Source organism: Durio zibethinus, chromosome 6 (genome assembly GCF_047325235.1).
Source record: "Durio zibethinus cultivar Kanyao isolate XHJ-2024 chromosome 6, ASM4732523v1, whole genome shotgun sequence".
In the NCBI taxonomy this organism is placed as follows: domain Eukaryota; kingdom Viridiplantae; phylum Streptophyta; class Magnoliopsida; order Malvales; family Malvaceae; genus Durio; species Durio zibethinus.
In genome coordinates, this window is record NC_143167.1 from 33,061,392 (window position 1) to 33,077,022 (window position 15,631).

The following is a 15,631-nucleotide window of genomic DNA, read 5'->3' on the forward strand; positions in this document are numbered from 1 at the left end:
AAAAATAATGATTTTATGCTATTGACATTTTACCATACTTCAATGTTGGAGACGTTTATGAACTAGTTGGTATTTCAAACATAGATTTATAGCATGTTAGGCATGTTTATTTTACATTTTTAAATAAAATTTTGACTGTTTCAATGTAAATTAAATATTAAAACAAAAGATTGCAATAACAACCGGACGTTATTTTATAATATATATAAATATTTACAAATTCTATTATATACAAAAAGTAACTATATATAATTACCTATGGAATTTGAAATAATAATTCCATGTTTCCTTTTTATGATAACAATTTATGTTAAAATTAAGAAGATCCATGTAAATGAATCCATTTCCAAATATCTATTATTCCTATATATCCAATTTTTTGTTAAAAAAAAAAGAAAAACCTTAAAATATTTTATATAAATAAGAATAGTGATATCCATATATATTGCAATTACTAGCATCATCATAAGAGATAAAGGGTAGAGGCTATTGCTTGATAAAATTCGTAAAGACAAATCCAACACGGTAAAACTGCTTTTTTTTTTTTTTGCCCGCCCTTACATTAATTAATTCTTGCCATTGTTGAATTTTATCAGAACTTCTTAGTTGTAACCAAGATCGGTCCTTGGCTTTTGGGTTAGGTTAAATTAACTCTATATGGAGATTGAAGGTTCAAGGGCTGCATTGGCTAGGGAAAATAAAGATAAGCAGCTAAACCTTTGTTCCCTTTCTCGCTATACAAATTATTGAATCAAGCACACAGAACACAAAAGTTATCACAAATTTCCCTATATAAAAATACACAAGAATAACAAATATTTACATGGTAATTGACTGGTTTGTTTGATAAATGTAGATGCATACTTGACCCAATGCGAAATTTGGCTTATAAAATGTAGATGCATATTTGCACCATGCAGTCGAGTTGTTGCTTGTTTCACAAGGTGCAGCAAGATACTGTACCCAAATGGTGCTGGAACTAAGAATGTAGGCTAGAGTAGAGCTCATCCAGAGCAACATACAAGGGCTCAGCAGCCCTTGGTCTGTCCACGGTCCCAAGTAGTATGTCAGCAGTGGTGACATAAGGATCACCATAGAACTGTAGGTTGGTATCCATTCTTGTTGCAACAATGTTCCCTTCCAATGACACACCAACAAAAGCCCCTGCAAATTTTGCAGCAAAATGGATTGTCAAAAAATCCACAAACTAGTCAATCAAAGAGTATACATACATTGCAGGATGGAATACCTTTGCTACAACTGTAAGTGTAGCACATGCCAGAGCCTCTATCCCCCGCCCGAAGATCTGCTTCCAGCACTCTCCCCATGGGTCCTGCCGCAGCACTGCAGCCAGCACCAAGAGAAAAATGCATTCGACTGCAAAATGTCTTCACGGCTTTTGAATCATGAAGCACAATTACGAAATCCATGAGTTCACCTCCAATCTAAGAAACACATAAAAGTATCATATAAAAAACTTTGAAACTTGAAAGGCAGTGGATCCTTAGCTGTCTAGATGTGTATATTCTGCTTGGACAGATATATATTTTTCTCAGTCGAAAGTTTACCTGAGCACCCCAACCTAAACCAACAGAGAATATAGCTGATGGTGCAGACCATGTTCCATCTGACCTTCGAGCAATAACAAGACCAGTCCCAAGTTTGTAAGCAACAAGAACTCCAGCTTTAACAACAGTTAAAATAGCTAAGCCTTTGGCTCCTTTCAGAATTGCCAATGGTATAGATCTCTCTGGATTCAACCTAGCAACCTGTCAATTTCAACAACGGTTATCAGAAGCTTCTAACAGTGTCAAAATATAGTCATCATGTAGCTCCAACATACAAGAAATTAGCTTTATTTTTTAAGCTGAAGCACCGGCTAAAGAAATGGCATGTGTACTGGTGATTTCTTGAAGCAAAATCATTCACATGAAAGCTTAATCTAGTTGGGATTTAGAACCTAGACTGTCTAATAAGAATTACATGGGGAACGGGGAGGAAAGCACAAGGTTGATGAAAGTTTTAGACAAACAAAACTATTGTATTGTATGAATTAAAAAATTAGGATCATACCTGGCAATAGCTTCTCAGGGTATTTGATGCTTTGTAGATCTCATGTTCCATGGACAAACCAACCGGCAAGTTCAACCAACCTCTAGTACACGTCCAATCCATGACGTCATGCTTTGCTACTTGCACGGCATTGCTAATGGTGTTAATAAGAACACCCTGCAACGGATCAAGCCTATCATAGCAAGAATCACACACCCTTTGGGGATTTCTTTCCCTAAATTTAACAGGTACCAAGCACCTTCCCTTAGAACATGCTCTGCAGAAAATCCCTCCACAAAATCGGCAATGATGTCTGCCACGTGTAATTGCAGTAAAGGGAGCACTGCACTGCATGCAAACTGTAGTAGAACTATCTGGAAGCCACTCCGGAGGCTCGGCTTCCAACACCTCTTTATATGCATTATAATTTATCCCACTTGGCTCCAGAAGTGGCGGGGCACTTGGTATATAAACAGAGGAGTGCAAATAGGTATCTCCATTCTTTTTGGACCCCAGAAATGAAACATTAGAACTTTGGTTCTGCTGATTTACAGAAACACTCAAGGAGCCTTTATTACGCCCAGTTATGATTGCAAATAACCCACTCAACACATTCTTCAAGTTCACCTCTGGCTGCAAGCCATTCCGCATTGACTTACAGACATCATCACCCGAATCATATCCACCATCAATAAAATCATCGGATTCATCCGAAAACTGATAAAGATAATCTTTTTTCATCGACTTTGAGCCCAATGGGACAATACTTTTGTCTTGTGGCACATTCCAAACAGAATCACTATAATTATCATCAAATTGATACGCGTTATTTTTCTCCTTTTCTAGCTTTGAAAGCGACGAATACGAAACCCTACCCTCAAAGCTTGCCATGCAACCACACCACCAAGAAGTTGATTCCCAAATTCAACAATCAATTTCACTGCAATTCAAGAATTGATGCCCGTCTTATCCGCCTATTAAAAACCCTAAACAACAAATAATTGCAAGTTTTTGGTAAATTATGTCACCAAATAAATATATTTCATAAACAAAAAACAGAGAACACTATTTTTTTTTTCTTTTCCTATGACATAATTCAAACGGAATTGATTCACAAAATCAAAATAAAATAACAGTGCTTCGAATTAGGGTTTCACGATGTTGACTTTTAATCCTAATTTATTGTTTGAACGTGCAAAATAAAAACAGAAATTGAGATAAAAATCGTACCTTTTTTAAATGCAAAAGGGGATTACGGTATCCGATTGCAATCCTTATTTCGAATCCTTTAACCCTTAACCCTTAATGATATAAACGAGAAGGAGGAAAGAGGGTTTTCTCGTGTCGTTTTTTGCTTCTGGTGTAAGTCGTTCGAGGATAGAAGAAAGAATACAAACGGCCAATGCACGAAATCTCACGGAATAAAATCAACTAAAATAAAATAAAATAAAAAGGGCAATTATGACAAAATAAAAATATATGGGCTAGCACTTGCGTCAGGCCCATAAATTAGGCTCAGTTTGGGTCTGGGATTGGGCTGAACAAAGCCTTCCCTTTCACAAACATGGAGTAAAAAAATAAGAAAAGGAAAATAATAATAAAAAAAAGGGTAAGGAAATTTGATTCTCGCAGAAATCGAAGATTCAGGAATTAATGTGTAGTTGATAACAAGTGTGGGGAAGTTTAAGGTTGTCTTTTTCGGGTGTTGGGATTTGGCTTCTTTTTGAAAACGTTGATCAAATGGAGACTGACAGGTATTAATACCATTCATCTTTAGTTCCCTATAATTGTTGCAATAAAAAGAAGGTTTTTTTATTTTTTTTATTGTGCAAATTATTTTGTGTCAGGTTGAATTCTCCAAGTACATCCTTAATTAGTTTTGAAGTATTGGGTCATCAACTACAGTTCTCCCAGGTAATTTTTCATCATATCTCTTTAGAGGTTGCATGATCAGTCAAATTATTTACTTTTTTTTTTTTTTTGAGATGGTAATTTTTGTTAGTACAATTTATCTCTAAAGATGATGGAATGATTCTATACTTGAAGCTAATATCCAATTGGGATATAATGCTAGAGACAAAAAGTTCCCCTGGATTTACTGGAGAGGCTGGGGAAGAAATTATTGTTTGAGTTTTTGTGTATCAGTCATGGATCTTCGTGCTTGTTTATTCTGTGATTCAGTTATGGAGAATCACTGAATGGTGCATTTTTTTTTTTTTTTTCTTTTTCAAGGCTTATATTTGTAGTTTTTAGCCTAACCTCCTCAAATTTCCCCCATTTTGGCAGGACCCTAACTCCAAACATTTAGGAACAACGGTTTGGGACACATCAATGGTGTTTGCCAAATTTCTGGTATTTGTTTTGATCCCTTTTCATGTCTCTTTAACTATGTCGCTGACACTCAAGTTGTTGATGTTGAGCCCTTTGTTTGAATAGAGTTTATGTTGACAACCTGTCAAGGATTAAACTCTGGTTACTAGAATTAAGAGTCCAACACTCTAATTTTAGACTACAAAATAATAATCTACGACTTCATAAGACTTAAATGGTTAGTTAACAGATAAAATACTGTGACCTGTGATCAAAACCCCATTGCATATTCTTTAGTCTTACTACTTACTTGCGTTTGAGCAGGGGCAAGACTTTTCTTTCATTTATTTTTATTGAACTTGAAGGCCTCAGGTTTTTTTTTTTGTCTGACAAATTTTTTTTTTGTCGAAGTTAAGATGTTGAATTCGTTCATTGTTTCAGGAAAAGAATTGCAGAAAGGGAAGATTTTGCCCATCCAAACTTAAAAGAAGGCGTGTTATTGAACTTGGAGCTGGTTGTGGAGTAGCTGGGTTTGGTGAGTTTATAATTCTCTACGTTTAGTACTTATGGGCAGGTTGTGGAGGAGGTCTTTTATGACCCTGCATTATTTGGTAGGACACTGCTTAATTGAATCAACTGTGCTTTCCAGGAATGGCATTGCTGGGATGTGATGTAGTTTCTACAGATCAAATAGAGATTGTGCCATTGTTGAGGAGAAATGTAGAACGTAATATTTCAAGGATCATGCAGATGAATTCTAATTCAGGTGCGCTTTATTCAGCTCTTGTAACTTATTTTAAAGGATTTGTACAGGTTGCAGTTATTTTTTCTTTTGGCCACCTGCCACAACTAATCTTGACTGAACAATTTGGCTTTTAGTAGTAGAATTATTTAACAATCTGATAGAGGGTTGTCCTTTCATCTACCTGGCAATGCTATTGGAGAAATTGAATAGCAGAATGGTTCGTTTATCTCATGCGGTTAGTATGTTTGTTTTAGATTCATTTGGATCAATCCAGGTCGCAGAGTTGGACTGGGGAAATGAAGATCACATAAAAGCTGTTGCACCACCATTTGACTACATTATTGGTACAGATGTTGTAAGTTCTCTGGATGTGTAGATTTTTTCAGAAAAAAGTCTCTGATGTTGTAGTACTGGTCCATGTTGAAGGTGATAACTGACTGTCATTGATGTGACAATTCTATCCTTATGTTAGTAAGACAGAACTTTTTATTGCAAATCTAATCATTCGTTTGGTACTTGTCAAAATTGTTAATTGCTTAGAAACATCTGCAATAAAAAGGCAATCTTGTCTTAGCCTTGGACTGTGGATATCCCTAGTCGTCAGAGCTAGTAAGCCATTGATTTTGATGTCATTCAGGCATTATTGAATTTATTCTGGTAGTAACATAACACTTTATGTAGAACAGTTGCAAATATGATACTGATGCTTCTTTTTCCTTTTAAGGTTTATGCAGAGCATCTCTTGGGACCTTTATTGCAAACAATAATAGCATTATCAGGCCCCAAAACCACAATTATGGTATTCCAGTTTTTCTGATTTTCCATTTGAAATTGATTTTATTGCTGATAGAAAATTTTGTTAGTGATTCATATTTTTGTTTTTAAATGTTCATTTTAGTTGGGTCATGAGATCCGTTCTACTAGTGTCCATGAGCAAATGCTTCAGACCTTGAAAGATCTCTTTGAAGTGAAGATTGTTCCAAAAGCCAAGGTATGCATGTTATATACTTTTCAAATGTGAAAAGGAAGGCCTCAAGTTTTGTTATATGTTGTGCATTCTTATCAATTCATAGACTGGGACTGAGTACAGTGAACACTCTTGGTTAATAACTTTGTTTATAGAATCGCTGATGATCAACTGTCCAACTCTATGGTGCTCCTTTATTTCGAATGAAACATGTGTGAAACTCTTTTTGTTCTTGATTCTATCTGCAGGTTTCAGCCTCAGATAAGATATTCTTCTAATTTTGATTGTAGTGAAATTCTATCCCTCATTGAAGTTGTTTAAATTTTTACTCATCCAATGCAGATGGACAGTATGTACCAACATCCAAGCATTCAAATCTTCATTATGGGACTAAAGCCCCCAGCTGTTACTGCAGAGAAGGCGGCCAATGCTGTTAGCCCAGATAAGCTGGACAACAAGACTCAAGGTATTCACCAGCAAGTTAATGAGGTTGAAACAAGCAAAACAGATCCAGAAAAGGAAGAGAACTGTGGAAGTAGAACTGTGGTAGATGATTTGGATGGTGAAATTATAAAGGAAGATTATCTCCCACTTACAAGACTCCCTGATGGGAAGCTTAATGACTGGGAGGCAAGAAGATATGGCTCAATGGCTGCCCGGCTTCTACAAGACATCAAGATAACTTAAATTTTCAGCTATTATTATGTGTTAAAATTTTCGTTATATTCCTCATATGGGTTAATGTACAATTGTGCACCCTCATTTGTTTCGTTAAGGCACCTAGTTCTTTTTTCAGGAAAAGGCATGCACATAGATCCTAGAATCCTGTCATGTTTGGTTGGTTTATATTAAGCTTAGAAAACAACGCTTGAAGATGAAGATTTTATCTTGCCAAATTCTGCATGTTATACTACACAACATGAGCTGGGAAAAAAACAACTCCAGAGCCTTCATCTTGGAAACATCTAAACGACAATGCTCCATTGTACTTAAATGTATATAGTGAACGTATAACAATGCTAGTAGCCTGAGATCATACTTTTCTTTAGGATCTATCAATACTTTTACTCTATCGAATCATCCTTTCTGCTATGGTGTTGATTTAAATTATATTGTTGTTTTGCTTGCAGATGCTTTGACGATTTGATATACCTGTATTTTTCATTTTCTCACAACCGCATCACTGCTTTTGGAGATGGTAATTTACAAGACAGTGATGTTATTCAACTAATCGTAGTGACCACAGATTGCCGGTGGTGATGGAAGGTTATCCGTACGAATTATGTGGGCTTAGGTGGGTAGCTCGACCTGTGGATTGATCTATTGGCATATGCGTGTATGATAAATGAGGAAAATGAAATAATTTTTATTTGTTTGTTTGAATATTTAAGGTCTGAAAGTGTCCTAGAGGACACAAGATTAATTGCCTTTGAAATTTGATTTAGTAGCGCATCCTATTATATGACATAATTTCAGATTAATTTCTGTTAGTTTCTAATCAGACATAATTTCAGATTAAACTTTGCTACGGATTATGTCAAGGAAAATGTGTCTCATGACTCCTGTTTCTCTCTCTCTCATGACCCTCTTTTGAAAACATTTTGATGGAAGATATTACCGGTATTCATTTAAATATTAGCATAGATTAAAAGGAAATAAAGTAATACAGTGGCCTGTCTTCCGTTTGGGTAATGGTAATACATAAAAAGAAAACAACTTTAGCCACTCAATGGCGGACGGGAGATTGCACCCTTTCACTAATATCATTATGTAAAAAGCATAAATGGTATCGAAACTTGATTGTTGCTGTTTCATCGTTGTGAATTGATGCTGCATGGGTTTGCACCCTTAGTCGATGACCTCCCTTTTCCGTACAAATTAAGATATAATCACACGTCTGCTCAATGAAAAATTATTAGCTTTTGACCTTTTTGGTAAAGGAACCGGAACTTTTTAACCTGATATCCGATGCTTCTTTACGGGTTGTACATCATCGGTTTGATGTCCACCTTCAACTCCTGAATCTTTCTCCATCTTCTTTCTTGCCAGTATTTTATTAATTTTGTGTAGCTCATTGTTGAGCTTCTGGTCCTTGTTTTGCTTTCTCGTCTTCCTTCCATCTTGCATCTTCACACCAAACTGGAAAGCAGCCTTTGGCATTGCTTCCTTCTGCTCATTGTATGTTGCCCATTCCTCTTCTGTTTCAAAGTCCCACCGATGAAGACGACCCTTTGCCTGTTGAAATCATTTTAATAGTATAATAATCATCAATCTATCAATTAAAACCAAAATAAATGAAGAACAGCTTTCAATTTAAGATGGAAAAAATAGGCTTACTCTTCCTCCCATATCCATTTTGGACAAGTCATCTTCATCGTCACTATCGACAATCTCACGGTTGTACTCCTGATAACCAGGATAACATTCAGAGTAACTCTCTGATATGAAATTAGGATCCTTCTCGCGAGCATCCTTCTCCCTCAATTGTTGAAGCCTTTGGTCATCCCGCTTGAACACAGATCCCAATCCTCGATCCTTCTCTTCTTGAGTCATGTATCGTGGATCCTGTGGAATGTTTGATCCCGCCTGTACCTCATAACCTTGCATATTAGCCTGAAGGTATTGCTCAGGATATGCCAATTGCTCAGCATATTGATAGTCCTGCCACTCTCCTTGGTATCCACCAGTCAAGGCCTGTGTTTGCAAGGCATCATATCCATTCTGAAACCGAACGGACAAAACAGAATAATGAATAATTTAGCAAAAGGACATGAGAACTTAATTTTAACAAAAAAAATTCAGTAGCTAAATATGAATTGCAGGAGTAATTTTAACTATTTGATCTCCAAACAATTGTAAAACAGTTCAATTTCTACCTATTGCACATCACATTTCTCCTGCATCTAGCAAAAAGAATTAATTATAACTAGAAAAACATTACCGGTTCTTGCCATTCTTGAGGAGCAGCAGAGGGTTGCACTGGGCCATAAGCAGCTTCACGAAAGTATGAAACTCCTTCCTTATGTCGAGGCGACTCGTCCATATCCTCTGAAAGAGGGCTTGGGATCATGTCTTTTCCAGGACTATTATAGTCAACACCGTCCCCCACAAATATGTCATCCTCTTCCGCTCTAGCAATAGTCGGGCCTTGCTTCTCCCTCAAATCAAAATGATTTTTCCTCGGAGGGGGTGGAGGTGGTGGCAAAATTTCCTTTTCAGTTCTACCATTAGACATTGCATTATTAGGCTTTGATAGCTTGTCCTCTTCGTCATATTCATTTCCAAGAGATGAAATCTTCCCTGTAGTAAGAAAATGAAAATATTAGTTATACAAATAAACCAATATATTAAAAACAGAAAACAGAAAAGTAACTATATTAACATAAATAAAAATAATATGCAACATATACAGTTGATCCAACACTGAACCCATGTTAGAAAGTTAGCCTCCAACTTATAATAGACAACTAAATATAGCAAACACCTTTTGCATCTCTTTCCTTCTTTTTCTTCTTGACCTTCCCAGATGATCCAAGGCGAAGATATGACAGAATTTTAGCAATTCGATCAAGCACAGAACCGTCAACACTGACAGTAACCATTTCCTGCACAAAAAGTATGTAATCAGAATCTGAAACATTATCTACATAAAAATGCAAATTGCCCAAAGAAATTGTGGAAATACAGACATCTGGCACTGGACAGTCAGCTTTACTCCTGTGCAAGGTGGTTGGAATATCATTAAAATATCCACCCTCCTGGAACAAATAAGGGAAAATTCAGTTAGGAAATTGGAATTATAGGATAAAAATTAAGAACATTCAACAATGCTATTCACAAAAACTTGGCACAATTAATCAATTATAGTCCCAAATACTTGTAAAGTAACCTCGAGGGAAGTATACAAAATGGATGTTTTTCCTTCAAAGTGAATAAGCATTTAGGTTTTAAGCAGCAAGTGAACAGCCTAAGAACCAAAACATGTTAGTGTGGAACAGTTACGTGATAAGGAAAATGCCACAGGCAGTCATGCCCTCCCAGGACCTGCAATTCCACCACATGATAATGTGCAGGTATGCTTGTAAACATGGACCAATCACAGTAACGAATGCTCAAGGTTCATGTAAGGAAAAGTACCCATAGTATCCCTCCTAAAATAATATGAACAAAATGGAAATGTCAGAGATTCTCACCATATTAAAAATAAATGCCATTCGACCAGGTAGAAACATTTCATTTGTCTTCACAACAGTTTGAGGCTTCACTATCCATTGATACACTGACTGATAAAACGAGAAAGGTATCAATAAAAACAGCTTCCAAACCAATAAACAAGCAACTTCTTTCTAAACTAAATTGGAAAAATTATTTCAAAACTCAACATGAAGAAGTTATTGCACCTTCGCAGTGGCTGTGCGAAATGATAATTGCTGATCTTCTTTTGATTTTCTGTCAGGAACAACAAATATTTCTTAACAAACAATTACATAATTATTAATTGCAAAATTAACAGGCAACTTAGCAATTAATTGAAACTTAAATATAATGATAGCCCATCAGCTAATATAACTGAACATTGAACTTTATACTAGTTGTGACAACTTAAGGCTAAAAAATTTGATAATCTTCTAATAAAATGACAGTATATTTAGCACAAACAATAAAGAATTAAATGCTAAACGTAAGGCTAATCTGTAAACTTTGTAATAGCTCTTAGAAATTTCGTACATTAGTTTCCACTACCATGAAATGGGAATAAACTAAAATTACCTAGACTTTCCATCAGCATCTTCTCCAGCATCAGGCTTCTTATCAATCTCACTCCTAACTTTGTTAAGCAAAGCATAATCCAACCCCTTGACCAAATGGGTGTGTTCCACATCACCTGAACATCGCAGACACGGCCACGATAAAAACAGCTAACAAACAGAAAAAGCAGCAAAAGAACAGTGCAAAGCCGCATTACCTCCAAGGTACTTGCTCTTCTCAATGGATATCTTGTGAGCATCGGCTGACCTAAACATCATTCATATAAAAATAATTAATAGAAGCAAAGCAACTTAAAAAATGTATAATGCAATGAAAAAACTGCATCAAATTAGGGTTTAAAGAAAGAGTAGAATCTCACCGAAGATCGACGGTTCCAGGAGGAGCAACAGCATGAAAAGAACCTAATTCAGTTGGCTCATAATCTGGATTTTGATCCTCTCTTCGCTCCTTAGCTCTGTCTCTGTACTTTGGCTGCTCTGGTTCTTCCGCTTTTTCCTCTCTGCACAATTGATTTCCATCTCAAATATATTAATTATCAAAATTCAAACAAAAAAGCGCCTCCAGAATTCGTTTTTCTGATGCTTAAAAAGAAAACGAAGCATTGGATGATACTTACTTGCGACGAGCGATTTTCTCCTTGTAGTATTTCTTCGAGGAAGTCATTGATAAAAAATTTGTACTTTTTCACAGATAATTAAGGATTTGACAGCAGTGAGTCGAAGACTATAAGAGTTTAGGCTTTTTATTTTTATTTTTTTAATTTTTAGAGGATTGTGAATGAAGGAGTGAACAAGTATCGGATTGACTCGAGGGGAACGAAGGAAGGAGAATTCAATTACAGTTACAGTAGAACCCTTGCGTGGGTACCCAAGACTGCGGTTCTATGATGTTGCAATTGGATATTGGGCCTTTGGGCTTTGGGTCAGTTAGTAAAAAGCGCCACTTGTTAATAATGTTCGCTTCGTCCAAACGCAGCGTTTTGGTCTCTTTATTTATGGGTAAACTCCATTTTCATTCCTACTGATTTAAAAGCTTACGACATTGCACCCTTTGATTTTTTCCCGATAGCCCTTGTCGTTAAGTTCCGTTCTCACACGATATTACGTCGTTAATTTCATTAGTAAAATTATCAAAATATTTTCAATTTGAAAAGTACTTAATTTGTTCACACTTAGAAGTGTTTTCAGAATTTTATTCGAAAAATTTACAATGTACCCTCTATGGAAATGAAACTTAATCATTTGCGTTAATTGGAAAAAAAAAAAAAAAAAACATATGGTGCCACGTGAAAATGGTCCAAATCGTAGGGGAATAATTGAATTTTATTATATTTTTTCCAAATCTAAAATCTTTGGATTTAATATTCCTTAAATTTTTTTAGGTACAAAAATATTGTAATTTGAGAGAATAAAAAAAAAGTTACAGATATTAAAATTTAAATATAAACTTGTTAAATATTATATTTTAAAAATAATTTTATAAATTAATTAAATTAAATTTAAAATTCAAAATACATGCATAGACACATTGCCTACACACATTACACAGATATATTATACATATATCATTTTATGTTGAAATGTTATTTTGATACAAATTTATTTTATTTTGTTCTCTCATAATTTAAAAATTATGTTGTTCAAATGTGTCATCGTTAAATTAACCACACTTTAATTTAAAATTTATGTCCTATTTATTGAATTAATTTACATTTTACTCAGTTGGACTTGGCTAACAATTTAAACCCTCAAATTTGAATTTGAGAAGTTCAATCCTCTCATTTAAGTATAATATATATATTGTTAAAATATTATAAAAAACTTTATATTAATATTTTAAATAAATTTAAAATCAAATTAAATTAAAATAATTATTAATGTAATACGTTTGCAGGCCAAAGCAAGTCTTCAAGACTCGGTCCAAGCAACAGGCATGACGAATAACTAACCGACGGACCGGCCTATTCTTGAGCAATAATGACAATTTTTTAGAATTGATAAGAATATTTAAAAAAAACTTTAGCTAATACACATTGTTATACACAGAATTTATGGACTTGACGGCGAAAAGAAAGATCAGGTAAAAGGACTTGCTTAGAATTATGCTTCTAATATTCCAATTTTGATAAGCTAAGTTTGGTCGAAGTGATATGTTCATTTTGTAGTCAATAAAATATGTTAAGAGCATTGGGTAGGGGCCGACGAATGTTGATGATTGCGAGGTAACATCTGTCCAAATGACATTGAAGCTGTTGCATCTTCCATAAAGATTTGGCAAATTCATTGAAGATACCGCTGGATACTATCAAAGTTGAGTTATATAAAGTTCTAATATTTGACACAATACTTGTAAATTCCAGATGGCAAAGCTAATCTTCTACATAAATTTCTTCAAAATTTGTGCAACAGTACTATTATTGTCGACTAACTCCAGGGTATTTGGTACTCCACTTGAGAAGGGCAGTGCTCTGTTCATTTTTGGAGACTCTACAGTCGATCCTGGCAACAACAATTACATCAGCACTATCCCTGAAAACAGAGCAGATTACAAGCCGTATGGGCAGAATGGATTCTTTGCAGAACCAACAGGACGATTCTCAGATGGTCGGGTGATAGTGGATTATATTGGTACGAGATCACGGTTACATGAGGATTTTTTTTTTTTTTTTGGAGTTATGAACATGTTTTGAATACTCCATGAACTTACTTCCTTCTGCTTTGGCAGCCGAATATGCAAAGTTGCCTCTGATTCCTCCATTTTTACAACCTTCTGTTGATTACACCAGTGGTGCTAACTTTGCCTCAGGTGGAGGTGGGGTTCTTCCTGAAACCAATCAGGGCTTGGTAAGGAACTCAGGATTTATTCTATCTCTATAACTGATCAGGGAAAAAGAAACAGATTTTCTATTGTTTCATGCCGTTGTGATTTACATTTAATATGAACATGTTATTTTGCTCTGTTATCAGGTGATTGATCTTCGTACACAACTAAAGAATTTCGAGGAGGTGCAAAAATCATTAGTAGAAAAGTTAGGAGAAGCACAAACGAAGGAACTTATAGCAGAAGCAGTTTACTTCATCAGTATAGGAAGCAATGATTACATGGGAGGTTATCTAGGTAATCCCAAAATGCAAGAATCTTATCCTCCTGAAGCGTATATTGGAATGGTCATTGGGAACTTGACCCAATCAATCCAAGTAAGCCCTCAAGGCCTCAACTAAGCTTTTTAACTGCAATACTTCACTCTGACTATAGCTATTTTCAATACCTTTCGTGATTTTTCTATAATCAGTTGCTGTACGAGAAAGGATCGAGAAAATTTGGCTTTCTTAGCTTGTCTCCACTAGGCTGCCTACCAGCTCTCAGAGCATTGAACTTCAAAGACAATGAAGGCAAATGTCTCGAAGCAGCTTGCAGCCTTGCGCAGGCACATAACAATGCTTTGAAAGCCATCCTTGCAAGTATTGAACATATGTTACCAGGCCTCAAATACTGCAATTCTGATTTCTATGAATGGCTAGATGACAGAATGAACAATCCCTCAAAGTATGGTAAGTATGCCTCTGATTCATCTCCTTCCATTGAATCACTGCTCTATATGTTTTGTTCTTTTATCTTTCTTTGTGATCATAAACCATTCTCCTTTGATCGTGCAGGTTTCAAAGATGGAGTAAATGCTTGCTGTGGAACTGGACCATATGGGGGTGTTTTCACCTGCGGAGGCACAAAGAATGTCAAGGACTACCAGTTGTGCGACAACGCAGATGATCTTGTCTGGTGGGACTCTTTCCATCCAACTGAGAGAATCCACGAGCAATTCGCAAAAGCACTGTGGAGTGGACATCCTTCTTCTGTTGGGCCATACAACCTTGAAGATCTCTTCTTCAACGAGGAAAAGCGTTCCATTGCTGATATAGTTGATTCCCCAGAAGGAAACCAGTTTCAGTTATTTCCTTAGCATGACTTTGCCTGATTGGTCTCCACTTTCCACAGGAATGAGCTAGGTCAATTGCTTTTCCAATGAGTTATTGGGGTTGCAATTTGGACCCGATCATCTAGCAGCCAAAAGCTTGGATAGTGGTTAACCAGGCACCCCACAAATCCACATCATTGAGAAAAGAAAAAAATTAGTCATCTAGGGCAATGCCCTTGCAATCATGATGCTTCCTTTTGAATCCATTTAATAAAACAAATTGTGCCCCATTCGACTCCAATGGTCGGTTTATTTCGCAAAACTCTTTTAAATTGCACTCCGCCTGAAACTCGTGCAAGAGCAATTTTATGAATCAAAATTTCCACCGTTAACTGCGATGGATATGTGAAACAAATTAAGTACTCGGAGAATTCAACGTCGCAGTGTCATCATATTCATACACGTGAAATTCTTACCCCCAATAATTTTGCACGTGCCAAACGTGAGAAAATTTAAATTTTTAAAAATGTATATAATCAACTAAAATTATTTAATGAGGCCAATAACTGAGCACATGGTGGCATATACCTGGTTTCAAGTAGCCGTTAAAAAGGGCAAAACTAGAAACTCAGTACAGCCAACAGCGACATGCCACATAGCTTTTGAGCCACCTACTCCGTCATGCCTACCTGATATGTCATTTTTGGTGTATATGGAAAAGCCTGCATAGTTAATTATTTAGAATAGGGAAAGCTTCTGATTACCAAAAACCAGACGGCATCATCGTCGTTGAACTGACACATAAACCTAAACCTCGTACGACCACAACTATTGTGTTAATGGAATTTGTCTTGGTTGGTTGAATTTCCATTTC

At 35.9% G+C, this 15,631-nt stretch overlaps 4 protein-coding genes across 6 annotated transcripts; 2 read left to right on the forward strand and 2 right to left on the reverse strand.

The window, feature by feature from the left end:
- Positions 1-698: 698 nt before the first annotated feature.
- On the reverse strand, positions 699-3,460 carry LOC111286500 (uncharacterized). The gene is made up of 5 exons (XM_022876502.2): positions 3,283-3,460; positions 2,074-3,038; positions 1,569-1,769; positions 1,250-1,445; positions 699-1,164 (listed from the first exon to the last, which is right to left on the reverse strand). Exons 2-5 carry the CDS (start codon positions 2,941-2,943, stop codon positions 980-982), a joined length of 1,452 nt encoding a protein of 483 aa, XP_022732237.2. The 5' UTR covers positions 2,944-3,038; positions 3,283-3,460; the 3' UTR covers positions 699-979.
- Positions 3,461-3,663: 203 nt separating this feature from the next.
- Positions 3,664-7,572, forward strand: LOC111286501 (uncharacterized). 3 transcript variants are annotated; one of them, XR_002689834.2, is made up of 10 exons: positions 3,664-3,806; positions 3,900-3,966; positions 4,339-4,404; positions 4,804-4,897; positions 5,012-5,128; positions 5,362-5,462; positions 5,832-5,906; positions 6,006-6,098; positions 6,417-7,069; positions 7,205-7,572. XR_002689834.2 is itself a non-coding variant. In XM_022876504.2 (9 exons), exons 1-9 carry the CDS (start codon positions 3,793-3,795, stop codon positions 6,759-6,761), a joined length of 972 nt encoding a protein of 323 aa, XP_022732239.2. In that variant the 5' UTR covers positions 3,664-3,792; the 3' UTR covers positions 6,762-7,572. The 3 variants fall into 3 exon arrangements, 1 of the variants encoding a protein (XP_022732239.2); XM_022876504.2 differs by having other exon boundaries at positions 6,417-7,572; XR_016343198.1 differs by lacking the exons at positions 3,664-3,806; positions 3,900-3,966 and adding an exon at positions 4,146-4,253.
- A 125-nt stretch (positions 7,573-7,697) lies between these two features.
- LOC111286499 (suppressor of mec-8 and unc-52 protein homolog 2-like) lies at positions 7,698-11,745 on the reverse strand. Its single transcript, XM_022876501.2, has 11 exons — positions 11,461-11,745; positions 11,203-11,343; positions 11,041-11,090; positions 10,845-10,959; positions 10,475-10,523; positions 10,268-10,357; positions 9,764-9,832; positions 9,559-9,679; positions 9,016-9,374; positions 8,412-8,795; positions 7,698-8,309 (listed from the first exon to the last, which is right to left on the reverse strand). The coding sequence occupies exons 1-11, from the start codon at positions 11,505-11,507 to the stop codon at positions 8,028-8,030; spliced, it is 1,707 nt and encodes a 568-aa protein (XP_022732236.2). The 5' UTR covers positions 11,508-11,745; the 3' UTR covers positions 7,698-8,027.
- A 1,360-nt stretch (positions 11,746-13,105) lies between these two features.
- Positions 13,106-14,959, forward strand: LOC111286502 (GDSL esterase/lipase 5-like). The gene is made up of 5 exons (XM_089763382.1): positions 13,106-13,471; positions 13,569-13,687; positions 13,811-14,041; positions 14,137-14,395; positions 14,501-14,959. Exons 1-5 carry the CDS (start codon positions 13,204-13,206, stop codon positions 14,800-14,802), a joined length of 1,179 nt encoding a protein of 392 aa, XP_089619508.1. The 5' UTR covers positions 13,106-13,203; the 3' UTR covers positions 14,803-14,959.
- Positions 14,960-15,631: the final 672 nt, after the last annotated feature.